This window comes from Gobius niger (genome assembly GCF_951799975.1).
Source record: "Gobius niger genome assembly, chromosome: 12".
NCBI lineage: Eukaryota > Metazoa > Chordata > Actinopteri > Gobiiformes > Gobiidae > Gobius > Gobius niger.
Genome location: NC_136863.1, coordinates 3,583,677 through 3,608,427, shown reverse-complemented (window position 1 = coordinate 3,608,427; position 24,751 = coordinate 3,583,677). Strand labels below are relative to the sequence as shown.

General features: G+C 41.4%; 2 protein-coding genes across 2 annotated transcripts; one reads left to right on the top strand and one right to left on the bottom strand.

Annotated features, from left to right (window-relative positions):
• Positions 1 to 4,879: 4,879 nt before the first annotated feature.
• Positions 4,880 to 16,383, bottom strand: prph2b (peripherin 2b (retinal degeneration, slow)). The gene is made up of 4 exons (XM_079567140.1): positions 16,264 to 16,383; positions 15,267 to 15,940; positions 9,732 to 9,978; positions 4,880 to 5,430 (listed from the first exon to the last, which is right to left on the bottom strand). The coding sequence occupies exons 2-4, from the start codon at positions 15,845 to 15,847 to the stop codon at positions 5,233 to 5,235; spliced, it is 1,026 nt and encodes a 341-aa protein (XP_079423266.1). The 5' UTR covers positions 15,848 to 15,940; positions 16,264 to 16,383; the 3' UTR covers positions 4,880 to 5,232.
• A 3,869-nt stretch (positions 16,384 to 20,252) lies between these two features.
• On the top strand, positions 20,253 to 24,482 carry LOC306971908 (uncharacterized protein; the record flags this gene model as incomplete). The annotated part of the gene is made up of 2 exons (XM_079568348.1): positions 20,253 to 20,390; positions 22,847 to 24,482. The coding sequence occupies exons 1-2, from the start codon at positions 20,356 to 20,358 to the stop codon at positions 24,480 to 24,482; spliced, it is 1,671 nt and encodes a 556-aa protein (XP_079424474.1). The 5' UTR covers positions 20,253 to 20,355.
• Between the last annotated feature and the right edge of the window lie 269 nt (positions 24,483 to 24,751).

Below are 24,751 nucleotides of genomic sequence, written 5' to 3'. Positions count from 1 at the left end.
AGGATGAATGATGTGAGTGAATGTATGGTGGTGTCAGAGGGTCCGTTGGCGCAGACGTGTGTAGTCGCGAAAGCGCCTCTGTCAGTCTCCCCCAGGGGAAACTGAAGCTACAAACGTAGCTTTCCACCACCGAGTGTGGAGTGAATGTACAATTGTCTCATGTAAAGCGCTTTGTGACCATGTCTGTGAAAGGCGCTATATAAATAAAGATCTTCTTCTTCTTCTTTTTTCTGCAAATGCCAAAGTTTTACATCAGTGGTTCCCAAGTCGGGACCCAACGTCACCCTCGGATGGCAGGCCCAAATAACCCAAATAAAACCTTTATTTGTCATGTATCGTACAAAATATTGTGCTTTCCCAAATTTTTTTTATTGAAAAAGCTTTTAGAAACTGACATTCCCTGCAGTTTCAGATGGAAATTATTGAAAAAAAATGTCCCTATTGAGTAGCGACCCGCTGAAAAAGGTTCCGCGACCCACTGTTGGTTCCTGACCCACCAGTTGAGATGTTAAGTTGAGTTGAGTTGTTAAGTTACACACTGAAGGATATTCTCCCTGGACATTTTTAAAATACTGACACTATTTCTTGCATTTTTAGAGTACTGTAAAAGGAATTTGATCTCTTATTTGCATAATGTTTCTCGAAATCATCTTGAGGGCCAGAGGTTCTGTGCTGGAGGGCCGCATTTGGCCCGCAGGCCTGACGTTGCCTACCCCTGCTGTAGAGGAATATAATATATAGTGTAATATATTGAAAACAGGACTTCATGGGTTAAAATCCAGAAAACTGTTGAATCTTTGGGGAAAGATTTTGAGCAGATGAATCTCCCCCGCCTTAACTGAGTGCATTTTCTCCAGTTCAGCTTTACCCAAATCCGTGAGGTCACAGCCTATCGGCCAACGTAATGCCTCATTTGAAAGCTAAGACCTCACCGTCGTTATTTGGACATTTTTTCCCCATCGTTTTTTGTCGCGCTTTTAGATTTGGGTAAAGCCAAACTGGGGATGATGTGCTCGGTGCAGTGGATTTTACAGCGACGTGTCAAAGGGACAAAGGGTTTTAAGCGTCGCATTTGGGTCAGTGAGTTTCTGTAACAGGTTTAACTGAGGGTCGTTATAAATGTGCCCAATCCCCTCCTCACCTCGGGACGACCCGGCACAGCCACGTACAGCACATGATGCAACAGCCCCCGCACCCCCTCTGCTGCCCTCTGCTGGACACCGGGGCTTTAGGGCAGGTCAGGGTGTCCAGGATGAAACAAAATGCTGTTTGTGAGAAATGCGGACGGAGGAAACGAGTCGAGGATTCAACACATGTAAGAAAAAGAACAAAATTATTATCAAAGAAACTGTGAACTTTGACCTGGTGCAAGGAAGCGTGTGAAATGGAAGGACAAAGAGAGATGCAGCAGGGGATAAAAATGATACGCGGCTCTGTCACTGGATGTTTTTATGTGTTTCTTTTTCCCCCCTTTTTATTTAGCACTTGAGAAAGACCTACAGCCGACGGAAAAGTGGAAAAGTCTTGTTTAGCCCTAGTTTTGTGCTGATTTTGTCCTGGTTTTATTTTTTATTCAGCCTAGGTTGAGACTTAGTTTAGATCTAGTTTAGTCCTGGTTAAGTCCTGGTCTAGACCTGGTTTAGACCTGGTTTAGACCTGGTTCAGTCCTGGTTTAGGCGTGGTTTAATCCTGGTTTAGACCTAGTTTAATACTGGTTTAATCCTGGTTTAGACCTAGTTTAGACCTGGTTTAGTCCTAGTTTAGTCCTGGTTCAGTCCTGGTGTAGGCCTGGTTCAGTCCTGGTTTTATGCTTCGTTTTGTCCTGGTTTAGTCCTGGTTTAATCCTGGTTTAGACCTGGTTTAGTCCTGGTTTAGACCTGGTTCAGTCCTGGTTTAGGCCTGGTTTTGGGCTGATTTTGCCCTGGTTTTATTCTTCGTTTTGTCCTAGCTTAGACCTGGTTCAGACCTAATTTAGACCTAGTTTAGACCTGGTTTAGTCCTGGTTTAGACCTGGTTTAGCCCTAGTTTTGTGCTGATTTCATCCTGGTTTTGTTCTTTGTTTTCTGCTTGTTCGGTCCTCGTTTAATCCTGGTTTAGTCACGGTTTTAGTCCTAATTTATTCTTCTTTTTGTCCAGGTTTAGGCCTGGTTCAGTCCTGGTTTAGACCTGGTTCAGTCCTGGTTTAGACCTGGTTTAGTCCTGGTTTAGACCTGGTTCAGTCCTGGTTTAGACCTGGTTTAGTCCTGGTTTAGACCTGGTTCAGTCCTGGTTTAGGCGTGGTTTAATCCTGGTTTAGACCTAATTTAGACCTGGTTTACACATAGTTTAGACCCAGTTCAGTCCTGGTTTAGACCTGGTTTAGCCCTAGTTTTGTGCTGATTTCATCCTGGTTTTGTTCTTTGTTTTCTGCTTGTTCGGTCCTCGTTTAATCCTGGTTTAGTCACGGTTTTAGTCCTAATTTATTCTTCTTTTTGTCCAGGTTTAGGCCTGGTTCAGTCCTGGTTTAGACCTGGTTCAGTCCTGGTTTAGACCTGGTTTAGTCCTGGTTTAGACCTGGTTCAGTCCTGGTTTAGACCTGGTTTAGTCCTGGTTTAGACCTGGTTCAGTCCTGGTTTAGGCGTGGTTTAATCCTGGTTTAGACCTAATTTAGACCTGGTTTACACATAGTTTAGACCCAGTTCAGTCCTGGTTTAGACCTGGTTTAGTCCTGGTTTAGACCTGGTTCAGTCCTGGTTTCTGGCTGATTTTGCCCTGGCTTTATTCTTCGTTTTGTCCTAGTTTAGACCTGGTTTTGTCCTGGTTCAGTCCTGGTTCAGTCCTGGTTCGGTCTCTCGTGAGAAGTGGAAACAGAAGTCAAAGTGGTCCCTGAGAGTCCGAGGCCGGAGCTGGACCTGCGTCATGTGCGACGTCAGCCTCTAATCCTGAGACAAACTCGTTAAACAATTAAGAGCTTAAGTTCAGCCTCTTCCTCTGGACCGGCTTTTCCTCCGACCACGAACTCACCACAACTACAACTCTACAACCACAACTACAACTCTACAACCACAACTACAACTCTACAAGTACAACTACAACTCTACAACCACAACTACAACTCTACAAGTACAACTCTACAACCACAACTACAACTCTACAAGTACAAGTACAACTACAAAAGTAATCTAGAAAGTAAAGTAGCCTGTCCACAAGTCAACAGTGAAGTACTTTTCTCTTTCCTCTTGAGTCACCGCCTTTTACTTCTACTTGAGTACGATTATTTTGGAGTAAATATTCCGGCCGCTCCGCCTCTGCCTCCAAACCCCCCAGAAAAGCAAAAACAAAAAGTCGTATTTTTGTGTTGTATTGTTTTAATTGTGTTAATTTGAAACCAACAACAACAAAAAACATCTCTTTCTACGACCTTCTCTAAACCAGAACCAAACGTGTCGGGCCCGAGTTCTGTCGAGCCGTGCGTCCGAGAGCGGAAAACCTTCAGGAAATACTCAAACATCACGAAACTGTACCCGGAACGAACAAGGGGAGTTTCCAAAATTCATAAACGAGAGATAAATGAGTCTGGTATTGATTGAAACATTTTGAAAAGCGCAAATGGCAGAAGCGTTTTAAAAGACTTTTGTTCAACCTCTTACCACCCGCTTAAACCGAATGCCTTCTGTCCTCTTTGGCTATAGGCCTGTGTAACACCTCATTTGAAAGCTAAGACCCACACAACTGATCGTTTTCCTCGCGTTGTTGCTGTGTTGTGTCACCTTTTTTATGTTTTTTTTTTCTTTCTTTTTTTTCATTTTTGTCACATTTTTGTTGAATTTTTGTCACATTTTTGTTAAATTTTTGTCACATTTTTGTTGAATTTTTGTCACTTTTTTGTTGAATCTTTGTCACATTTTTGTTGAATTTTTGATGCATTTTTGTTGAATTTTTGTCACATTTTTGTTGAATCTTTGTTGAATTTTTGTCACATTTTTGTCACATTTTTGTCGCCTTTACATCCTTGTTTTCTTCTCATTTTTTGTGGCTATTTTGGTGCTTTTTGATTAGGGTAAAGCCAAACTGGAGAAAATAGGATCCGTTCAGGTGGGAGTTAAGAGGTTAAACCAATCAGCAACAAATCTGGTAAAACAGAACTATATTTAAGTCCAAACATCTGGAATCTGCACACAGTACACGATTGGAAGGTTAGGAATGAGTTTGGACACACCTGGCCTTTTAATTTAGTAGCTTCCTCTTTTATTGTTCATAAATTCAATTCATAAAATCAGGTATAGGGCCTTTAAAGCAGAACTAAGTAACTCTCGCCCCTAGAGGCCATAAGCGCCACTGCAGGTGTCGTAGCATGTTGTGTTTTTCACTCATTAATTGTCCGTGAGAGTAAATCCTACGCTGACAGAAAAGACAAAGGGACAGAGGGATATTGTTCATCCAATTACACAATGGAGATCTTTTTTTTTAACTCAAACCTGGCTGTAAATACTGTTTTAGTGGCGCTAGCCCACAGTTAGCTTTGCCCGTTAGCCTGTTAGCTTCTTCTTCGTGATTCCATTAGTGTGTATTGGGCCTCTGACCCAATTTTTATTTGACTTCATTTTTATTTCAAAAGCACTGTCTCCGTCTCCATTTTTACAAATCCGAATCTGCGTGTCCTTTGGTTTTATCCTGGTTTTATGTTTGGGTTAATTATTTTAAAGTACCTCAGGTCACGCTACGCTACATCGACGTTCATCCACGACGTAAAGCCCGAGCATTTCCTCTCAAAGATGATCAACTGAAGCTTCATTTTCACTGTTTAAAGTCACGTTTAAGCTGCTGTAGCATTAGCGTAGCATTAGCGGCGATCTCCGTCCTGACTTCGGCTGTAGCGTGCATGCTAATTATATCTGCAGCTAGCGGTGTACGGGCACATTTTACACCCCCATCCAAACTGTGCACGACTCGACAGAACACCGGAGCACCAGAGCTGACTGTTCTGGACTCTGATTGGCTGAGCGTGATGTCAGACGGAGTCTCTACTGACACTATTTACATAACAGTATAATGTTTGTGTCGGCTCTCGGTCGTCCGGGAAGTTTCCACTACGATGACGGTATAATATTAATAAAACGGGGCTAAGTCTGTACAGTGACAAACGTATTTACAGCAGGCGGGGGAGGGTCCAGTCCTCTCCTCTGATTGGCTGATGGGGAGGAGGTGTGGCCTCAGTCCTTATGTGGCCTTTGGCTCAGGTGTGGGCGGGGCTCAGGTGGCGGGCGCCTCTCCCCCCTCTTGCACCTGGTTTGGTTTCACCAAAGCCTTGACTTTGCCTAAAGCCTCGGCGATGGTTTCCTTGACGCTCTTCTCCAGAAGCCAGCCCTCGCTCTCGCACTCGGGGTTCTCGGGGTCCGCCATGGCCTCCAGCGACGTGGTCAGGTACTTCAGCCCCGCCATGTCTGCGGACTGAGCACAACACATGTCAAACTGAGGGGGTAAGGGGGACATTTAAAGAGAAAGCTGCTAAATACCCAAGCTGGAAGTTAGTGAGCAGGTGTTTATTGACCTGTATTTCAGTGTAAGAGCCTCATCTGGAGATTGAATGTAGTTCAGGTCCTTGATTCTGTTTTGCATTACTTGGATAATATAGCATCTTTTATATATTTGAAATCTACTAAAACCTCTGTTTGACCGAATGACATTTTTAAGACAGACCTCTTACCACCCGCCTAAACCGAATGCCTTCTGTCCTCTTTGGCTACAGGCCTGTGAAACACCTCATTTGAAAGCTAAGACCCACAAGACTGATCTTTTTCCTCGCGTTGTTGCTGTGTTGTGTCACCTTTTATAAGTATTTTTTTTGTCACATTTTTGTCACATTTTTGTTGAATTTTTGTCACTTCTTTGTTGAGTTTTTGTCACTTTTTGTCACATTTTTGTTGAGTTTTTGTCACATTTTTGTTGAATTTTTGTCTTTTTCTCCCCACATTTTTGTAGAGTTTTTGTCACATTTTTGTTGAGTTTTTATCACTTTTTTGTTGCGTTTACATCCTTGTTTTCGTCTCATTTTTTTGTGGCTGTTTTGATGCTTCTTTCCCCAAGAAGCTTTTTCATTAGGGTAAAGCCAAACTGGAGAAAATGGAATCCCATAATTTTTTGGGGGGTATTCAACTCATTTTTGTAACTTTTTCTTCATTTTTTTCTTCATTTTTTTTTTTCACTTTTTGTCACATTTTTGTCTATTTTTGTCATTTTTTGACACATATTTATCACATTTTTGTCATTTTTTCGTCAATTTTTGGTCACTTTTTTGTCACATTTCCATCATTGTTTTCGTCTCAGTTTTGTTGCTATTTTCACAGCTTTTTACCAGAAGCTTTTGGACTGGGGTAAAGCCAAATTGGAGATTGTGCTCGGTTCAGGTGGGAGTTAAGGGGTTAAAGGAATAATCAAGAATCTGTAATCAGATTACTTTTTCAAGTGGCATCACCAATTTATTATTTATTTAGTTTGTGTCCCTAATGGAACAAAAACTGACAAACTCTTAAAAAATGAAACTAAATTGTAATTATTGAGGTTTCATGACAGAGATGACGTATTATAGAGTTTAACCCCTTAACTCCCACCTGAACCGAGCACATTTTCTCCAGTTTGGTTTTACCCCAGTCCAAAAGCTTCTGGAAAAAAGCTGTGAAAATAGCAACAAAACTGAGACGAAAACAATGATGGAAATGTGACAAAAAAGTGAGAAAACATTGACAAAAAAGTGGCAAAAATGTGACGAAAAAGTGGCAAAAATGTCACAAAAATGTCACAAGAAATTGTCCAAAAAATGGACGAAAAAATTACAAAAACATGACAAAAATTTGATCCAAATTTGACACAAAAATTACAAAAATGTGACAAAAAAGCGACAAAAATGTGACAAAAAATTGATAAAAAATGGACAAAAAAAATGTGACCAAAAAATGACAAAAATGACAAAAAAAGTAAAAAAGAAAAAATGAGTTGAATACCCAACAAAAAAATGATGGAAAAAAAATCTGATAACGTGAGGAAAAAGATCCTCTCGGTTCAGGCGGGAGTTAAGAGGTTAAAGCTATTCACCTTATTCCGCCCCGCCCACTTTTGCCTCTTTTTGCTTTGTCTCGATTGATTTGTGTAAAATGTCCAATGTTCATTTGCACCGACATGTCAGCTCTGCAGCGTTTCTCTTTCATGTAGTGGCTGATTTCATGTGGACGTCTCCAGATCCATGTTAACTGACAGGAGAAAAGGGGCGGGGCACAAGTTCATGGCGGAATAAGGTGAATAGTCGCACTGCAAAGGGAAGTCGTTCCTCGTCTGTTATCGGATCATGGTCCATGGAACTCGACCTGAGATCTCCCACAATGCTCCTGGAGTCAGAGATTAGCTCAGAATAGACCGATTCAGCGACGCCGGGGGTTCGGGTGAGGAGGAGTCACTCCCTGAAGAGCTTATGATAACGGAGTAAAAGGGTCAAAACAGCAGCTCTAAACTTGATCTTATCGGAGCACGAGGTTGAAAATCTTTAGGCTCATTTTTTATTAAAACTCTTATTATTCTGAGTTGTATTTATATATTTTGCTGACCCTCAAGAAAGGCCAGCGTATTGACCTGTGTGAAGTCTTCCAGGTGTTTTCACGCAGCTTCTGCGAGGCTCATGGACGGCTTTGTTTTAAAGCTCCAGCCTCTGTCTCTCTCAGTTTTCGTTTCGACATTCACAGATATCATCAGGTCCTTGTTGTAGAGGAAGTGACCGTGGAGGAGGTCGTGAAGGAGAAGTTGCCGGGCAGAAGAAGATCTCACCTGTGACCCACCTCCTCAGGTTAAAGTACATGTCCTACATAAACTAACTGGATTAAGCCCTGGTGGCCGACGGTGGAAGTGCAAGCGAGGCAGGTGGACAATGAATTTCCCTTTCACATTTCTGTCTCTAAAGCCGTGAGTACAGGGGTTTTTAACGTGCTACTTATTATTATTATACTTATTATGTGTGTTTTTCCCATCCACAATAATCCTGCACTCACTACCCCACAATAATATGTTGCCATAGTAACGCCTCGGTACTAATGTCCAGCTCTGGCGGCCATTTTGTGATGGTCCATTCTACTCAAGTACTTATGCAGATACAGAAAGGTACCGAGTCTGGAGAAACCTGAGTGTGGGATCATTAAGAATCTTTGTCAGTGCGAGACAGACAGATGAGAAACCCATTTTCTTAAAATTTATATATTTATATATTTATTTATTTTTTGCCCTTTTTTTTTTTTTTTTTTTTACAGATTAATCAAAATTTTAGCCCCATTTTTTTTTTCCAAATTTTTTTTTTTACACCATTTTTTTTTGGCCACCATTTTCCCCCACACATTTCTTCACATTGAAGATGAACCCGATATTGTTAATTTGCAGATCAAACATTATTGTTCAATTTGGTTTAGATGACAAAAAAAAATGACCCCGCCCTAAGTCTCGAGCAGATTTTTCATTTACCTGCACAAATAAAGGACAAACGTGCATTTCAAGAAAAATATAATTCTATATTCCTGTTGCTGGGCCATATCCAAGTCCCTCATAGGGCTGGTGACACAAAGTGTGTCCTGATACAGACGGCTGTTTTATGTGCCTGAACTTTCACAGTCACGATGATTCTTGAACCGTTTATTTTGCTCAAATATTTTAATTTTTGACCTGGCCCATGATTTTTCATACAAACTGCAATACTTCAATACCTAAATGAATTGATTAAGAAAGCACAAGTTGGATTTCCAACTTAAATCAGAGGCATTTTAAAAGTACGGCTCTTTTGTTTAAACCAATCAGCACAAATAACAATGTTAAGAACCTTTAAAGGGACTATACGGAGTTTAAAAATGTTAAAACTAAGTATTTTGTCCTCATGTAGAATGAGCTCAGATCTGTGCACCACAGCTGCCTCTAAAATCCTGCACATGCACGAGCTTAACCTCTTAACTCCCGCCTGAACCGAGAGGATCTTTTTCCTCACGTCATCAGATTTTTTTTTTCATCATTTTTGTCTTTTTTTTGGCATTTTTTGTCAATTTTTTGTCATTTTTTGGTCAAATTTTTACCATTTTTTTTGTCACATTTTTGTCACATTTTTGTCATTTTTTTGTCAAATAATAAAAAAAAAAAGTCACATTTTTGTAATTTTTTGTCATTTTTTTGTAATTTTTTTGTCAATTTCTTGTCAATTTCTTGTGACATTTCCATCATTGTTTTCGTCTCAGTTTTCTTGCTATTTTCACAGCTTTTTTCCAGAAGATTTTGGACTGGGGTAAAGCCAAACTGGAGAAAATGTGCTCGGTTCAGGTGGGAGTTAAGGGGTTTATATAGAAGCTGCAGTTACACGTTTGACCTGAGGTGGCAGTAGTGAGTATAAAATGGCCAACTTCTATCTAGCCCCTTTAAGTAGTGTTTTTGAGGATCTGTACTTTACTTTTCGTTGTATTTTGGTTCATGTGTTCAATTTAAAAGCCTAATAATGCACGATCTATGAACTGTAGGTGGCGCTGCGCAGCTGTGGTGTCAAATACCTCTGACTCAAGATGAGGAAGAAAGTTTGTCCCCGGTGTGTTGCCATACAGGAAGTTGAGCACAGTTTTCATATTCTTGAAGCTTCATTTATGTGTACTTTCTTGTGTACTTGTACTGTAGTAGTAGTTTGTGTTTGTGGACTGAGATGTTCTGGTGTGGTTGTGGTGGAGGTGGCGCTCTCCCCGTACCTCCAGCAGGATGGTGAAGATGACCAGAGCCCCGATGCTGTTCATCATGTAGCTGAAGTAGGAGAAGAGCGCCTCCCTGCAGCCGCGGGTCCAGATGTTCAGCTCCTCGCTGCGGAGGTCGTAGTCGTAGTGGGCCGAGCTGTTGGTCAGGTGGTGCTGGATGCAGGGCCGCGGAGAACCGGGGTTACAGCAGCTGAAGGGCACCGAGTCCATCAGGTACTTCCCGTCCACGTTGGAGAGCACCCGGCTGTGGGCAGAGGGCGGAGGGCGGAGGGCGGAGGGCGGAGGGTAGAGGACAGAGGGTAGAGGACAGAGAGCAGAGGACAGAGGACAGAAGGTGGAGGGCAGAGGGTAGAGGGCGGAGGGTAGAGGACAGAGGGCAGAGGGCAGAGGGCGGAGGGCAGAGGACAGAAAGTGGAGGGCAGAGGACGGAGGACAGAGGGTGGAGGGCAGAGGGCAGGGGGCGGAGGGCGGAGGGCAGAAGGCAGAGGGCGGAGGGCAGAGGGTAGAGGACAGAGGGCGGAGGGCAGAGGGCAGAGGGCAGAGGACAGAGGGCAGAGGACAGAGGGCGGAGGGCAGAGGACAGAGGGCAGAGGGCGGAGGGCAGAGGACAGAGGGCAGAGGAGGGCAGAGGACAGAGGGCGGAGGGCAGAGCAGCGTTAGGACAGAGGCATTCGGGTCAAGTCAAGCCAAAATCAGGTGTTTCTGAGAGCTGAATGAAAGTGAATTTCTCCATTGTGAGATCAATAAAGGCTTATCTTTGCCAATATTAGCATATGTAGCATTAAGCTAAAGTTAGCTTCCTGGTTAGCATTGTCCGTTTTTAAGTATTTACGGGCGGTTGAAGCACTTTGCTCGTACCCATGTCTCTGTGTCTTTATTTAGTAGCAAACTATATTCATAAATTCAGCATTTGTTAAAGTAATGGTGGAGAAATGGGAGGAAGTTAAGTCATTTCTCCTCTTTCTTTTCCCCCTGGCTGCTTTGAACGTCTTATTATGGGCTATTTCAGAGATGCCGTCTGTATCTGTAGGACATTCCAACTTTTGCCGTGGTAAATGTGGTGGATCTCGTGAGTGTCCCATAAATTCCATATTTACGTGTTAAAATGTGGGATTTCTAGAGTCCAAAACAAACACAGGGCAGGATTACAAAACATGGCTCTATTTTGGAATTACAGCATCTTTGCGTCAAAGCAAGGCCTGGATGTGTATTTATTGATCATTCATTTACTTGTTTGTGTCATTTCATTTCCTGGTCAGTTTGACATTTTTCTTACTTGAACAAAAATGGATGATAAATGATGATAAATGTTGTATTATCTGTTCCTGGTAACACTTAAAGAAATCTATTATTTTTCCTCTACTTCTCCCCAACTCACCAAACATCAACAAAACACCATTAATTGCCAAGTTACATTCAAGTCAAATTATCCAAATCATTGCCAAAGTAAATAAGTCGTCTCATTAGTTGCATAAGTTCTTGGGTAGAATGGACAATCACAACATGGCCGTTAGAGCTGGACATCAGTTGCAATGGGTTACTATGGCAACGTCTCCTCTAGAGCAGGGTATCTCTACTGGTATTATAGTAGTGTATATATATTATAGTACAGGGGTTGTCCAAACTTTTTCCACTGAGGGCCACATACCCAAATCTAAAAGCTTCTCGACTGGAGAGCAACAATGCAACGCCTCATTTGAAAGCCAAGACCTACAAGAGTGACTGTAACTTGTTGTCAAGTCGCCACAATTTTTAACCTCTTTTTTTGTTTTGTTTTTCATTACTTTTTTTGTGGCTTTTTGTTGTGTTTTTGTCACGTTTTTATTGTGTTTTTGTCACATTTTTTCTATCATTTTTTGCTATGTTTTTGTGGCTTTTTCGTCGCTTTGTTGTTGTGTTTTTGTTGACTTTTCATCACATTTTTCGTCACTTTTTGTGTTGCTTTTCCGGCACATTTTTGTTTACTTTTCATCCTCTTTTTGTCGCTAATTTGATGCTTTTCTTTTGAGCTTTTGGATTTGGGTAAAGCTCGGTTAAGGCGGGACCGGTGGCCCTAGAGCCAGTGGCCCTTCTGTGCTCTTCCAGAATGGACATATGGCCAGTCCGCCCCTGGTGGTCACTGCTGTCAAACATTCAAAAGGCCGTGTTTAAGAGAGGTTTAATCCTCAGACCTTTATTTAGGCGTAAAACTGTAAAGCCTGATTTGTCACATAATAAGATGTTATGATCATGTCAAGCTCAGTTTATGCTCCACCAGCTGAGCACCACCACTCGAGAGTAGGGATGGGCGGATCGATACCAAAGTATCGATATATCGATACCAAACGGCTACTTTTTAAGCATCGATATTGGGCAAGAAGTATCGATACTAATTTGCATATGTAAAAGGAAGGCGGGGCAGCAATTATCAACCCAAAAGGATGATTTATTTCTTTGTTCTGAGCCAAAACAGTCACAACAGCAAAGGATTGAACTGAGCCAGTCCTATCATTCTGGTTTAGGTTCTGTTTGTCATTTAAGTATTCATTTGAAATTTTGTTTATGTATTTAATTTCACATTAGCATTGTTTAATTAACCAGTTAAAGTGTTATAATTTTAACTGACCAGTTAATTATATAAAATAACCAGTTTTAGAGATGTATATTGATTAAAATACATTCACCCATATGAAATGACCAGTTTCGGTATCGGTATCGACAAAAATGACCCTAAAAATATCGGTATCGTATGGATTCCAAAAAATGTGGTATCGCCCATCCCTACTCGAGAGTTTTATCATGCGCTGCCTTCATGTGCTATAGCGTTCAGGAATGTGATGTCATATCATGTCGCTAAGCATTGTGGGATTAGCAGCAATTGTAAACTAATGGGTTTTGAAAAGTTCAAATACTGGAGTTATTGTTCACATTAAAACACTTGGACACCAGCAGTAACTCAGCAGCTAAAGGAGCTGTTCCGCTGCTTCTTTCTTCACTTTTTATACTGTTTTTAGCTAATGTTCGTCAATGGAAATGTATGCTAACAGCTGCAAAGATGGCGGATCTCCATGGTAGCTGTGGAATTTCCTGAACTCTGTAGAAAAGATGGGGCTACAAGTCGCCTACAGTCCGTATTCTAACTGCTACTAGCACCTGGCTTTTTTTACATGACCTTTGTAGAGTCAGTCAAAGAGAAAACATTAAAACTACGTAGCTAAATAAATACTGTGGGCTTCATAACATCCAATCAAAATGCATGAACGCGTCTTCTCGCTGCTGTCTGTCGTGTTGTTCCTAGTTTTCCAGTTCTGTTATGTTCATGTACAATTATCTACTCATGCCATAACTTCAGTATCACATGAAGATATATTTGTGGTCAGTAAATCAATCCTTCTCATTAGCGTCACGTTAGCGTGTATCATGATATCGCGTATCATGTTAGCGTGCAAGGGTATCAATCGGCTCTCGAGGGATTATGGACTTAGCCAAAACTTTTACCTTTAAATCCCTATTATCCTCCTCTGACCCCGTTCAACTTCAGCAGCTGCTCGACCTCGGTGAGAACATCAACAAACGGCAACTCACCAACTCCCCGGGCCTCGCTGACTAATCCCAAATAACCAATTACATTTAACAAAGTCTGATAAATCGAAACTGACGGCTTTTCCCCGACTCGAATAAGCCACTTTCTCAGGCCTGTTTTTGACTGAAGTGCCACATGACGGTGCACGGGTGTTTAACATCGGACAATCACATGAACTCTATAAAGGACGGGTAGAAAACAAGTACGAACAGTTGAATTAACCTAACCCTCACCAGCAAACTCTGAATCAAGACAAACCAACCAACTAATCAACGAACAAACAAAAAACGGACTAGCGCTAATTAGCTCACTGTGACAAACCAACTAAGCTAACAACCCACACAACCCACTAACTAAACTAGAGTCTTACCAAATATGATGAACAAACTGAAAACCCTCATGCGACTAACCTTTACCAACTAAATAAAAAATTCACCAAGCAAACTAAACCATTTTGTCTCTTTTACAAAGAAATAACACCAGCAAGAACTAGTTTCAGTTTTTCAGTGCAATTCACAATCACAAAATGGCCGCCACAGCTGGACATCAGTTCCAGTGGGTTACTATGGCAACGCCTAATCTGGAGTTTAATGGAGGATAATGCAGTGAGTGGCAAAATCGTTCTTATTTGAATTTGAGCGGCGCTATCGGGATATATCGAAGCTGTTATTTGATTTTGCCACTCATTGGAATGGGTACGGTTTAGAATCAAAAGAACACATACACTTTATTATGTTTATAAATGTAAAAATAGCAGGTCTGCAGGTGATGTCACAGCATAGCAATAGCATGAAAACATAAGCTTTATTTGCTTATGAGTTTGTTTCTTTAGAACTAGATTTAGCCATATTGTTTATCACTTTATTCCTCTAGCATTATATTCATGAGTTTGCTTGTTAAGCATTAGCTTTAGCCATATTGTTAATTAGTTTGCTTATTTAGCATTAGCTTTAGCCATATTGTTAATGAGTTTGCTTATTTAACATTAGCTTTAGCCATATTGTTAATGAGTTTGCTTATTTAGCATTAGCTTTAGCCATATTGTTAATGAGTTTGCTTATTTAGCATTAGCTTTAGCCATTTTGGTAATGAGTTTTCTTAATTAGCATTAGCTTTAGCCATATTTTTAATGAGTTTGCTTGTTTAGCATTAGCTTTAGCCATATTGTTAATTAGTTTGCTTATTTAGCATTAGCTTTAGCCATATTGTTAATTAGTTTGCTTATTTAGCATTAGCTTTAGCCATATTGTTAATGAGTTTGCTTATTTAGCATTAGCTTTAGCCATTTTGGTAATGAGTTTTCTTAATTAGCATTAGCTTTAGCCATATTTTTAATGAGTTTGCTTATTTAGCATTAGCTTTAGCCATTTTGGTAATGAGTTTTCTTAATTAGCAGTAGCTTTAGCCTTATTGTTAATTAGTTTATTTCTTTGGCATTAGCTTTAGCCATTTTGTTAATGATTTTGCTTATTTAGCATTAGCTTTAGCCATATTTTTAATGAGTTTGCTTGTTTAGCTGTAGCTTTAGCCATATTGTTAATTAGTTTATTTCTTTGGCATTAGCTTTAGCCATATTGTTAGTTTATTTCTTTGGCATTAGCTTTAGCCATATTGTTTATTATCTTTTTTTTTTAGCACTCAAATTCACAATATTATTTTTTAAGTTTATTTCATTAGCATTAGCCAAATTCACGAGTTTGCTTATTCAGCATTAGCCGGATTGTTTATGACCTTTCTTTTTTTAGCACTAGCATTAGCCATACTGTATTATGACTTTATTCCTTTAGCATTAGCCATATTCACAAGTTAGCTCATTAGCATTAGCCATATTGTTAATGAGATAATGTCTTGAGCATTAGCCAGACTGTTGATTCGAGACTTTATTTTCAAGCATTAGCCGTGACTCTGTTGTTCAGGCCTCGATCAGACCTGGTGTAAACCCACATGAGTTCAGACATGACTTTACTCACTCCTTCACTTCGTCGTTGCTCATGTCCAGGTAGCGGTTGCTGATCCACTGCACTTCGAACCAGTCCCTGAAGTTGTTGTTTCCGCAGCAGCGAAACTCGATCTGCGTCATGTCGAGCGTCCTCTTCATGAAGCAGCGCCCGGGGGTGTCTGTGTCTTTGTAAAAGCGAATGCTGTATTTCAGACCATCAGCCAGCGTCAGGTAAACCGAGAACTGCATCAGGAAGCACAACAGCGCCACCACCAGGAGCACCACGTTAAAGCCCAGGCCGGCCATGAAGTACTGCTTCAGCATGGGCTTCCACTTGGCGAACTTCATGGGGTCGAGTGAGTCGTGGCAGACCTTTCCCCCGAAGGCGTTGAAGCCGCAGGTGAGCAGCCCCACCAGGATCAGCAGGTTAGGAACGAGGTGACTCTCGCTATTGTCCATCATCTCGCTCCTCTTTCTCAGCTCCACCTTGAAGAAGATGCCCAGGCTGAAGATCAGGATGCCCACTATCACAGACACCCAGTACAGCATCCACAGGCCCTGGGCCAGCTTCACCCGCTTCTGCAGGTTGAACTTCACTGGCATCAAAGGCATGATGAGGCCGGGAGCGACTGTAGCACAGCCTCAGAACAGTTTCAGAAGGAAGGTAGGTCAGGAAGATCCAGGAAAAGTCCCAGAGGAGCTCAGCTGCAAAGATTAACAAACAAGAATTAACATGGGATTAAGAGCCTCCAAGAACTGCCATTTCTGAGTACACAGAACAAAGTGTCTTCTTTCTTATTTTTCTTATTTTTATCGACAGTTTCGCCACACAAGTGCACTTTCCTGGGTTGAATGAGGATCAGTTCCATGTAGTAGACACATCATTTCTCATTCATTCAGAAACAACTCCAAATTCACATTTAGTGAAAGAAAAATGTGCCCAGTTGTTTAAAAATGAAAGCTTTCCCCCTGTCGCAGTTACTTTTGTTCACCTGTTGTTTCCGACTTAGTGACGGCAAAGTTCTCACCGTATGGCGTCTTTGTCCACGGCTTCAGCAGAAATTAGTTCGAGGTCCAGAGCTTCTGTTCAGTGCGACAACAGCGAGGCGGAGCTGCCCCATCTCCAACACAAAGAAGAGTTTGTTTTTGGTTCGTCGGTTTCGATTACGGCGTAATGGTAGAAAACGGTGATGGTTGATGTTTGGTGGAGTGTTGAAGGAGTGACGCTGCTCGGACCCTGTCCTCATCCTATTGGCCCTAATCCTGATTAACTCTAATGGGTTTGACTTAAGACTTCCTCCAACCCCTCCACCTCCTCTGGATCCTCTGCTCCATCTGAACCTCCTCTGCATCTGTAACTGGTGAAAGCCAGTTTAGTGGCTGTTTACATACAGTGCAGACTCAGAGTGCTTAAATCTTTAAAAAACGTCTGTTAAAAAAGTCTGTTAGAAATCATATGAAAGTGCTGAATAAATGTGGCTGATTAACAAGCTTGAACTGCTTGAACCGCTTGTGTTTAGTGACAGTTTAACGCTAAACACAGGTTTGCCTCAAGGGTGCATATTATCGCCCTTGTTATTTTCAATATACACAAATGAAATCAGATATGACACAAACATTTTAACCTTAATCAAATATGCTGATGATATGGCATTGGTTGCACGTCTCACCAACATTGACTGACCAACTGCTTTTACCTTACGAACCTTCACGGCCCCTTCGCTCCTCCGGCAGGGGTCTCCTAGTTATTCCTAAAGTCAACAAAAAGACTCATGGTGAGGCGTCTTTCCAATATTACGGCCTTCGCCTCTGGAACCACCTGAGGAGGAGCTCAGACCTGAGGAGGAGCTCAGACCTGAGGAGGAGCTCAGTCCTGAGGAGGAGCTCAGGGCTGAGGAGGAGCTCAGGACTGCAGAGAACGTTCATGTTTTTAAGAGCAGCTCAAGACCCACCTTTTTAGCTTAGCCTTTAACTGACTAATCTATTTATTTAATCCTAATATATAAAATGTATATATGTGGGAGGTTGTCCCAGGCGCATTGTTTTAAATGTTGTAATCTGTAAAGCACTTTGTGATACCTTTCGGTATGAAAAGCGCTTTATAAATAAAGTTTGATTGATTGATTGACTCGGCGGCTCACTATGTAAACTCGACAGTCGAGCTTATGAAATGGTTCCGGGACAATAACCTTCATCTTAACGTAAATAAAACAAAAGAAATGTGCTTCAGCAACCAAAGGAAACTGGAGCCGTCAAATCCACTGTTCGAACCACTTCAGTTAAACGGACATGATGCAGAGCAAGTGACTCATTCAAATATCTAGGAACAATTTTGGACAATTCTTTCACATTTAACGAACATGTTGACTGTATTTAAAAGAAAGCTCAGCAAAGGCTTTTCCTGCTGCGTCGCTGAGAGGTTTGGAACTTAGTGACCAAATCTTATCAAGGGTTTATCAGTGTTTAATTGAGAGCGTACTGATATTTAACATAGTCTCCTGGTTTGGTCATGTAACTGTCAAAAACAAAGCTAAACTTGGCAGAGTTGTTAAACAGGGCAGTAAAATAACAGGCCAAGAACAAACCAGTTTACCTCAGCATTACAGTAAAGCAGTGCGTCGTGTCTGTATTAAGATCACAGATGACGATAGCCACCCATTGTCCCATCACTTTGAACTCCTTCCATCAGGGCAGAGATACAGACTTCCTTCCTTGTGCGAAGAAAAATGTGTACAGGAATTCTTTTGTTCCCTTTGCCATCAAGGAGCTGAATAAGTTGTAAGTTTTAATGTCGTTCAGCCAGTCTGCTCCTTTTTCCTTTCCTTTAATGAAGTGAACCTGCTGCTACTGTGTCTGCAGTGAACTGATTTTATAATGAGCTGATTTTATTCTGTACATTGCTGGGCAAATGTATTAGAATGTATGAGCGAGCCAAAGGCACATTTCTGCCATCATTGTGCATGGTAGACAATAAAGTTTTTTTCTATTTCTATTCTATTCTATTCTATTCTAAAATGAAGAAACATGTGGGAATTCATATAGAGTAGTAGTAGTAGTAATGCCCACATAAATAATCTGTATAAAATTGCTAATCAACCCCCACCTGAACCGAGCACTTTTTCTCCGGCTCTGCTTTACCCAAATCTAAAAGCTTCTTGAAAAAAAGTGGCAAAATTGTAATGAAAAGGAGACAAAATGGATCAAAAGAACGACAAAAATGTGATGAAAAGCGAACAAAAAAGCGATGGTAAAAAAAAAAGGTAAAATAAAAGTGACTACAACCCAGCAACAACGTGAGGAAAAAGCATTAGGACGGTTGTCAACTTCACAAAACCACAAACTCACTCGCATTTGAAAAGAGATGAGTGTGAGAAAAGTTTCAGCTGGAAATCCACCTCACAGCAACACAAACGTCTGCCCTCGGGATATGATCTTATTATGATCTGTGCTATTGTGAAACATGTGGGAAAAGATTTACAACTCGAAATCAGTTTGACCTGTGACCAGTGTGGGAAGTCCCTAAAACTGCACCAGAGACTCCACACCGGGGAAAACCTCTTCTGCTGTGGCCAGTGTGGGAGGAGGTTTACAACAAACAGCTCAGTCGCCACACGAGAGTTCACACAGGATAGAAGCCTGTTTCACGTGACCAGTGTGGCGTGTCATTTATTCAAAAAGTAGCATTCACACGGGAAAACGAGATTACAGCTGTAACGAGTGTGGGGAAACATTCGGACTGTTGTGAAATTTAAAAGCACAAACTCATTCACAAGGGCGAGAAGAACCATCGCTGTGACCAGTGTGGGAAACCTTTTGTGAATAAAAATAATGTAAATCAACACAAACTCACACACAGTGAAAGACGATTCTCCTGGGAGAAAAGTTTCAGTCGTAAATCCAGTTTAGACCTGCACAAACACAGTATAATATATCATACCCCCACCTGAACCAAGCACATTTTCTCCAGTTCAGCATTACCCAAATCTAAACGCTCTCAGCCTGTAGGCCAGAGTGACGCCTCATTTGAAAGCTAAACATCTCTTTATTTGTCTCTCTTTTTCATAGTTTTTCGTTGTGTGTTTGTTGCTTTTTTTCATTGTTTTTTTTTCTCTTTTTCATTGTTTTTGGGTGCTTTTTTGTCGGGTTTTGGTCATGATTTTTGTCACATTTTTTTAGTCTTTTTGTCACTTTTATTTTTGTGTGATTGATGCTTTCCGGCACATTTTTGTGGCTTTTTTGTTTTGTTTTCATCCACCTTTTTGTCATTTTGAAGCTTTGTTCAAGAGGCTTTTAGATTTGGGTAAAGCCAAGATTAGACTTGGGTAAAGCGGGGACTTTACATTTTTTAATTTCGTTCATAATGCTCATGCTTTATGTTCATGTCGAGCCCAAAACAAGACTTTATTTATGCCACAGGAGAAAATGCATTAATCTCAGTGTCAGGTTTCTGACCCAATTAACCCCTTAACTCCCACCTGAACCGAGCACATTTTCTCCAGTTTGGCTTTACCCCAGTCCAAAAGCTTCTGGAAAAAAGCTGTGAAAATAGCAACAAAACTGAGACGAAAACAATGATGGAAATGTGACAAAAAGGGAGAAAACATTGACGAAAAATTGATGAAAAAGTGGCAAAAATGTCACAAAAATGTCACAAGAAATGGACAAAAAATGGACAAAAAAAATGACAAAAAATTACAAAAATTCGATGTGCTAAATGTGCTAAAAATTTGACCAAAAAAGATACAAAAAATTGACGAAAAAATGACAAAAATGTGACAAAAAATGACTAAATAGTTGCAAAAATGAGTTGAATACGACCCAACAATTTTTTTTTTTTTAAATTTAAAAAAATCTGATGTGAGAAAAAAGATCCTCTCGGTTCAGGCGGGAGTTAAGAGGTTAAAGCTTGTGGAAAACTAGATTATAAATAAATGAGCTCCAGAGGTTTCCCCAGCCTGCCCCCTAGCGGCCAAAACTCCTGCAGTTTTAGGCCTGAGTTTTTAAACAGGCAGCTGTCTGGACGCCCTAAGGACCCCGTTGTGGTTAGCTCTGAAGCTAACTGTAGCTAACTGAGACAAGCGGCCCTGAAACTTCGCCTCAAAGTGAAGGAGCAGTGAAACATGGCGAAAGCGAAGCAGCACAGACACATTTCTGCGTAAGTTCAAGCTTTATATTTTATTACATCTAATGATCTTAACTTACGCTGCCCAGTTAGCAAGCCGGTGGGTCCGTTAGCCGTTAGCATGCTCAATGTATTTGTCCGTAGCAGCTAGCATTTAGCATCAAACATCCCAAATTATGAACGATCCAAATGTTTTCAGCTGCTACCAATGTCAAAGCCTAGATAGAATCACTCATTGTTATACAGTTGTTTAACTTTTCTTTTTATCAAGCCCGTTACGACACTCAATGTGACCAATGTGCGTTACAGTAAAATCAGGCACAATGAGAAAAATAAAATAAAAATAAAAACGTAAAATAGATTAAAAAGTCACCACATTAACCTCTTAACTCCCACCTGAACGAGCACCAAAACAGCCACAAAAAAATGAGAAGAAAACAAGGATGTAAACAAAAAAGTGACAAAAATTCAACCAAAATGTGACAAAAATTCAACAAAAAAATGCCAAAAATTCAACAAAAATGTGATAGAAATTCAACAAAAATGCGACAAAAATTCAACAAAAATGTGACAAAAATTCAACAAAAAAAAGTGCCAAAAATTCAACAAAAATGTGATAGAAATTCAACAAAAATGTGACAAAAATTCAACAAAAAAATGCCAAAAATTCAACAAAAATGTGACAAAAATTCAACCAAAAAATGACAAAAAATCTAGCCTGGCTAACACCAGACTAAAATCACAAGTGATATTTAGTCTGGGGACACCAATTCATTTTCTCGTAGGAGAGGTGTGGTTTACGATCGTCCATAGTCGTTTATTGGGCGATACGAAAAAGAAAAAAAAAGTCTATCTTGCGTCTGCACCAATGGCCGCTAGCTGCCCTGCTTTTTGACCACAAACGTGGGGGCCGCCATTGCTCCGCCGTTGCTGTAGTACCTCCATATCGCCGCTAGGCCCCCATTGAAAAGCATTGGACTTTAGACACGTTAAAAACTACTTTAAAGCCTGGTTTCAATTGTTTCAACACTAGACTAGGCTGATATTCCTCCTGAGAGCTGGGTTAATAACAATATATGAAACCAGGCTGGTTTTCGTAATATGATTTTTTGAAATCTCGAACTTAATGAGGCTCGGACTGTTAGCATTGGAGCAGCGCGAGCTACACGTCACGCAAGGGCCGAGTCTACGGTGAAAATCCCGCCCGTATGTCCTTTTTAGGAACATGCTTCGTCAGAGCTGGGGAGGGGGAGCCTGTAAATCCGCCATGAATTGCCCCACGGCCGTGGTCATTCTGGTAAACGGGGAGGAGTGAGCATAAGACGTCCATTATTTTCTACAGTCTATGTTCTGCACGAGGCCACAGCCAATCGTATCATCGCATGAGATGACGTATGACGTGTCGTACCCGCTGTAAACTTTTGAGCAAACTTTTCACTTACATACTCTGATGTGCTTTTTGGTTTTTAAAATCCCTGTGGCTCTAAACGAAAAGAATTTTATGTGATAAATCTTTTTATTATTTTTGCAAAATTTCACATTCATAAATGTAAATTTTCCGGTAAAAATCCCCTTTTTAAACTCTACTTGCTCGAAATGGTGCAATATAAAGAATCAATACGTTCCTCTTCAAACCCTAAAGCTGTTAAGACTCTTGATGCTTTAACCTGTTTTGGGTGCTGCTGCTAATGGCTGCCTCTGTCATTTTTGTGTGTGTTTTTTTTTTATTTTGTATTTATTTTTATTATTATTTCTTTATTATGTTTTTTTTTTTTTTGCTTAACCCCTGGCATAAATGTTTATAACATTAAAATAACTGTTCAATAAAAAAAATAAAAATTTCACATTTTGAATGGTTAAACCATGATGGATGTATTATAATGTGTTAAGCCTATAAGTAAAGTCAATAAAAAAATAAAATAAAAAAAACCTGTTACAAAATATATAAAAAAAAAAAAAAAAAAAAAAAAAATATTTAGAACATGGTCTAAAGCCCCAGGCTGTTATGCAGTTCGAAATAATTCGAGCGCACACAGCAGCAGGCCGTTAGCAGGGTTACAAAAAGTCAACAAAAATATTACAAAAATTCAACAAAAAAATGCCGAAAATTCAACAAAAATGCGACAAAAAATCAACAGAAAAATGACAAAAAATCAACAAAAATGTGACAAAAATTCAGCAAAAATGTGAAAAAAATAATAATAAAAAAAACATAAAAAAGGTGACACAACACATCAACAACGTGAGGAAAAAGATCAGTTTTGTGGGTCTTAGCTTAGAGGACAGAATGCATTTGGTTCAGGCGGGTGGTAAGAGGTTAATGAGTGTTTAAAGCTAGTCTGAATAAATAGGTTTTAACATCTTAATTATGAAAAGTATGGGAATACTATTTTTGGAAAAGTGAGATAGATAGGTAGAATGAGGTTAAGAGGTTAATTCCCCAACTTCATTGTGCTTTATAACCGAGCGTGCTTTTGCTTCTCCTGCAGGGAGCCTCCCCAGATCAAACCGGAGCCTGAGCTGCCCTTTCAAATCAAAGAGGAGGAGCCTGAGCTGTGCATCAAACCAGAACCAGAAGAGTTTCCTTTACACATCGTCAAAATCGAAGACAATGAAGAGTCCCTGGTGCTTCATCAAGGACCAAGTGAGGAGGACGGAGGGGAAGCTAACGGAGCAGAAGCCGGCAGTGACGAGCACACGGACAGCTCTGACACCGACCACTCAGAAGACTATTGTCCACAGCAGACTCCGGCAAAACGAAGCTACGCGATGATCCCTCCGGACTCTTTTGTGCCGGACCGCAGATCATCGAGACGACCGGACCCCAGACCGCTCAGCTGCTCCCACTGCGGCCTGAGCGTGCGATGGAAATCCGAACTAGAAAGCCACATGGTCGTCCACACCGGAGAGAAACCTTTCAAATGTTCACTTTGCGAGAAGAGCTACACGCAGAAGAGCACTCTGAACTCGCACATGAAAACCCACACGGGAGAAAAGCCTCACGTCTGTTCAGTTTGTGAGAAACGCTTCGCCAAAACGTCCGCTCTGAATTCCCACATGAAAATCCACCCGTTCGTTTGCTCGGTCTGCGATCAACGTTTTCATCTCAACCGCTCTCTGAAAGAACACGAACAATCCCGGCATCACATCTGTCCGGTTTGTAGGGCGTGTTTTCCGGACGATGTTGAATTACTCGCACATCTGGGGACTCATGACGTCTCGCGCTTCCACTCGGACAGCGAGGAGCACGTGGAGGATGATCTGGCACAAACGAGCTCCTCTGAGAGAACCTTCAGACGCTCAAGCCAGAAGCCCCTCAGCTGCTCGCACTGTGGGCTGAAGGTCAGGTGGAAGTCGGAGCTAGAAAACCACATGATGGTTCACACCGGGGAAAAGCCGTTCAAATGTTCATTTTGCGAGAAGAGCTACTCACAAAAAGGCAGTCTGAATTTACACATGAAGATCCACACCAAAGAATACCCGTACCGCTGTTCCGACTGCGATCAGCTTTTCTATCAAACCCACGCCCTCAAGGAGCATCAGAAATCCGTCCATCACATCTGCCCAGTTTGTGCGTCACGTTTCGCAGACGATCTTAAGCTCTCGGCGCACATGACGAGTCACGAGCAGCGGACGACTCGAGGCCCGTCGGTCCTGGCGCCGTTCAGCTGCGCGGAGTGCGGGAAGAGCTTCAGGTGGAAGTCGCATCTGCAGGTGCACATATCGTTCGGTCACAAAGGAGTGAGGCCGCACCGGTGTCCGGAGTGCGGGAAGAGGTTCGGCTGGAAGTCGCATTTAGACATACACATGTCCGTGCACTCGGCAGAGATCCCGCACGAGTGTTTGCTCTGTGACAAGAGGTTTAAAAACAAAGCCGCTCTTCTGGTCCATCAACGACGTTTCCACGACTTCTGTCCGGTTTGTAAGACGTGTTTTCCGGACGAGAATGAACTAAACGCACATTTGAGGATTCACGTGGAGGAGGGGACGGTCGACCCGTCTTTTGTGGAAAACGGACTCAGTAAAGCGTCAAACTACACTGAGAGCGGCAAGATTTTTACAAGTTATTTACTCTTAAAAAAGCACCTGTCTGTTCACTCAGGAGGGAGGCCTCACAAATGCTGAGTTTCACGCAAAAAGACAGTTTAATTTTTAACATGACCAAACCAAACAAACCACACAAACCACACCGCCATAAATGTGTGAGCGAGTTCAGGTAGTGGAGCGTGAACACTGAAGTATATGTGGACCACAGTGAACCACAGTGAACCACAGTGGTTAAATGTAGGGATGTCCCGATCCGATCACGTGATTGGAAATCGGGCCCGATCACGTGGCTACGGACTCGATCGGAATCGGACGATACCTCCCGATCAGGACTCGGTTATTTATGC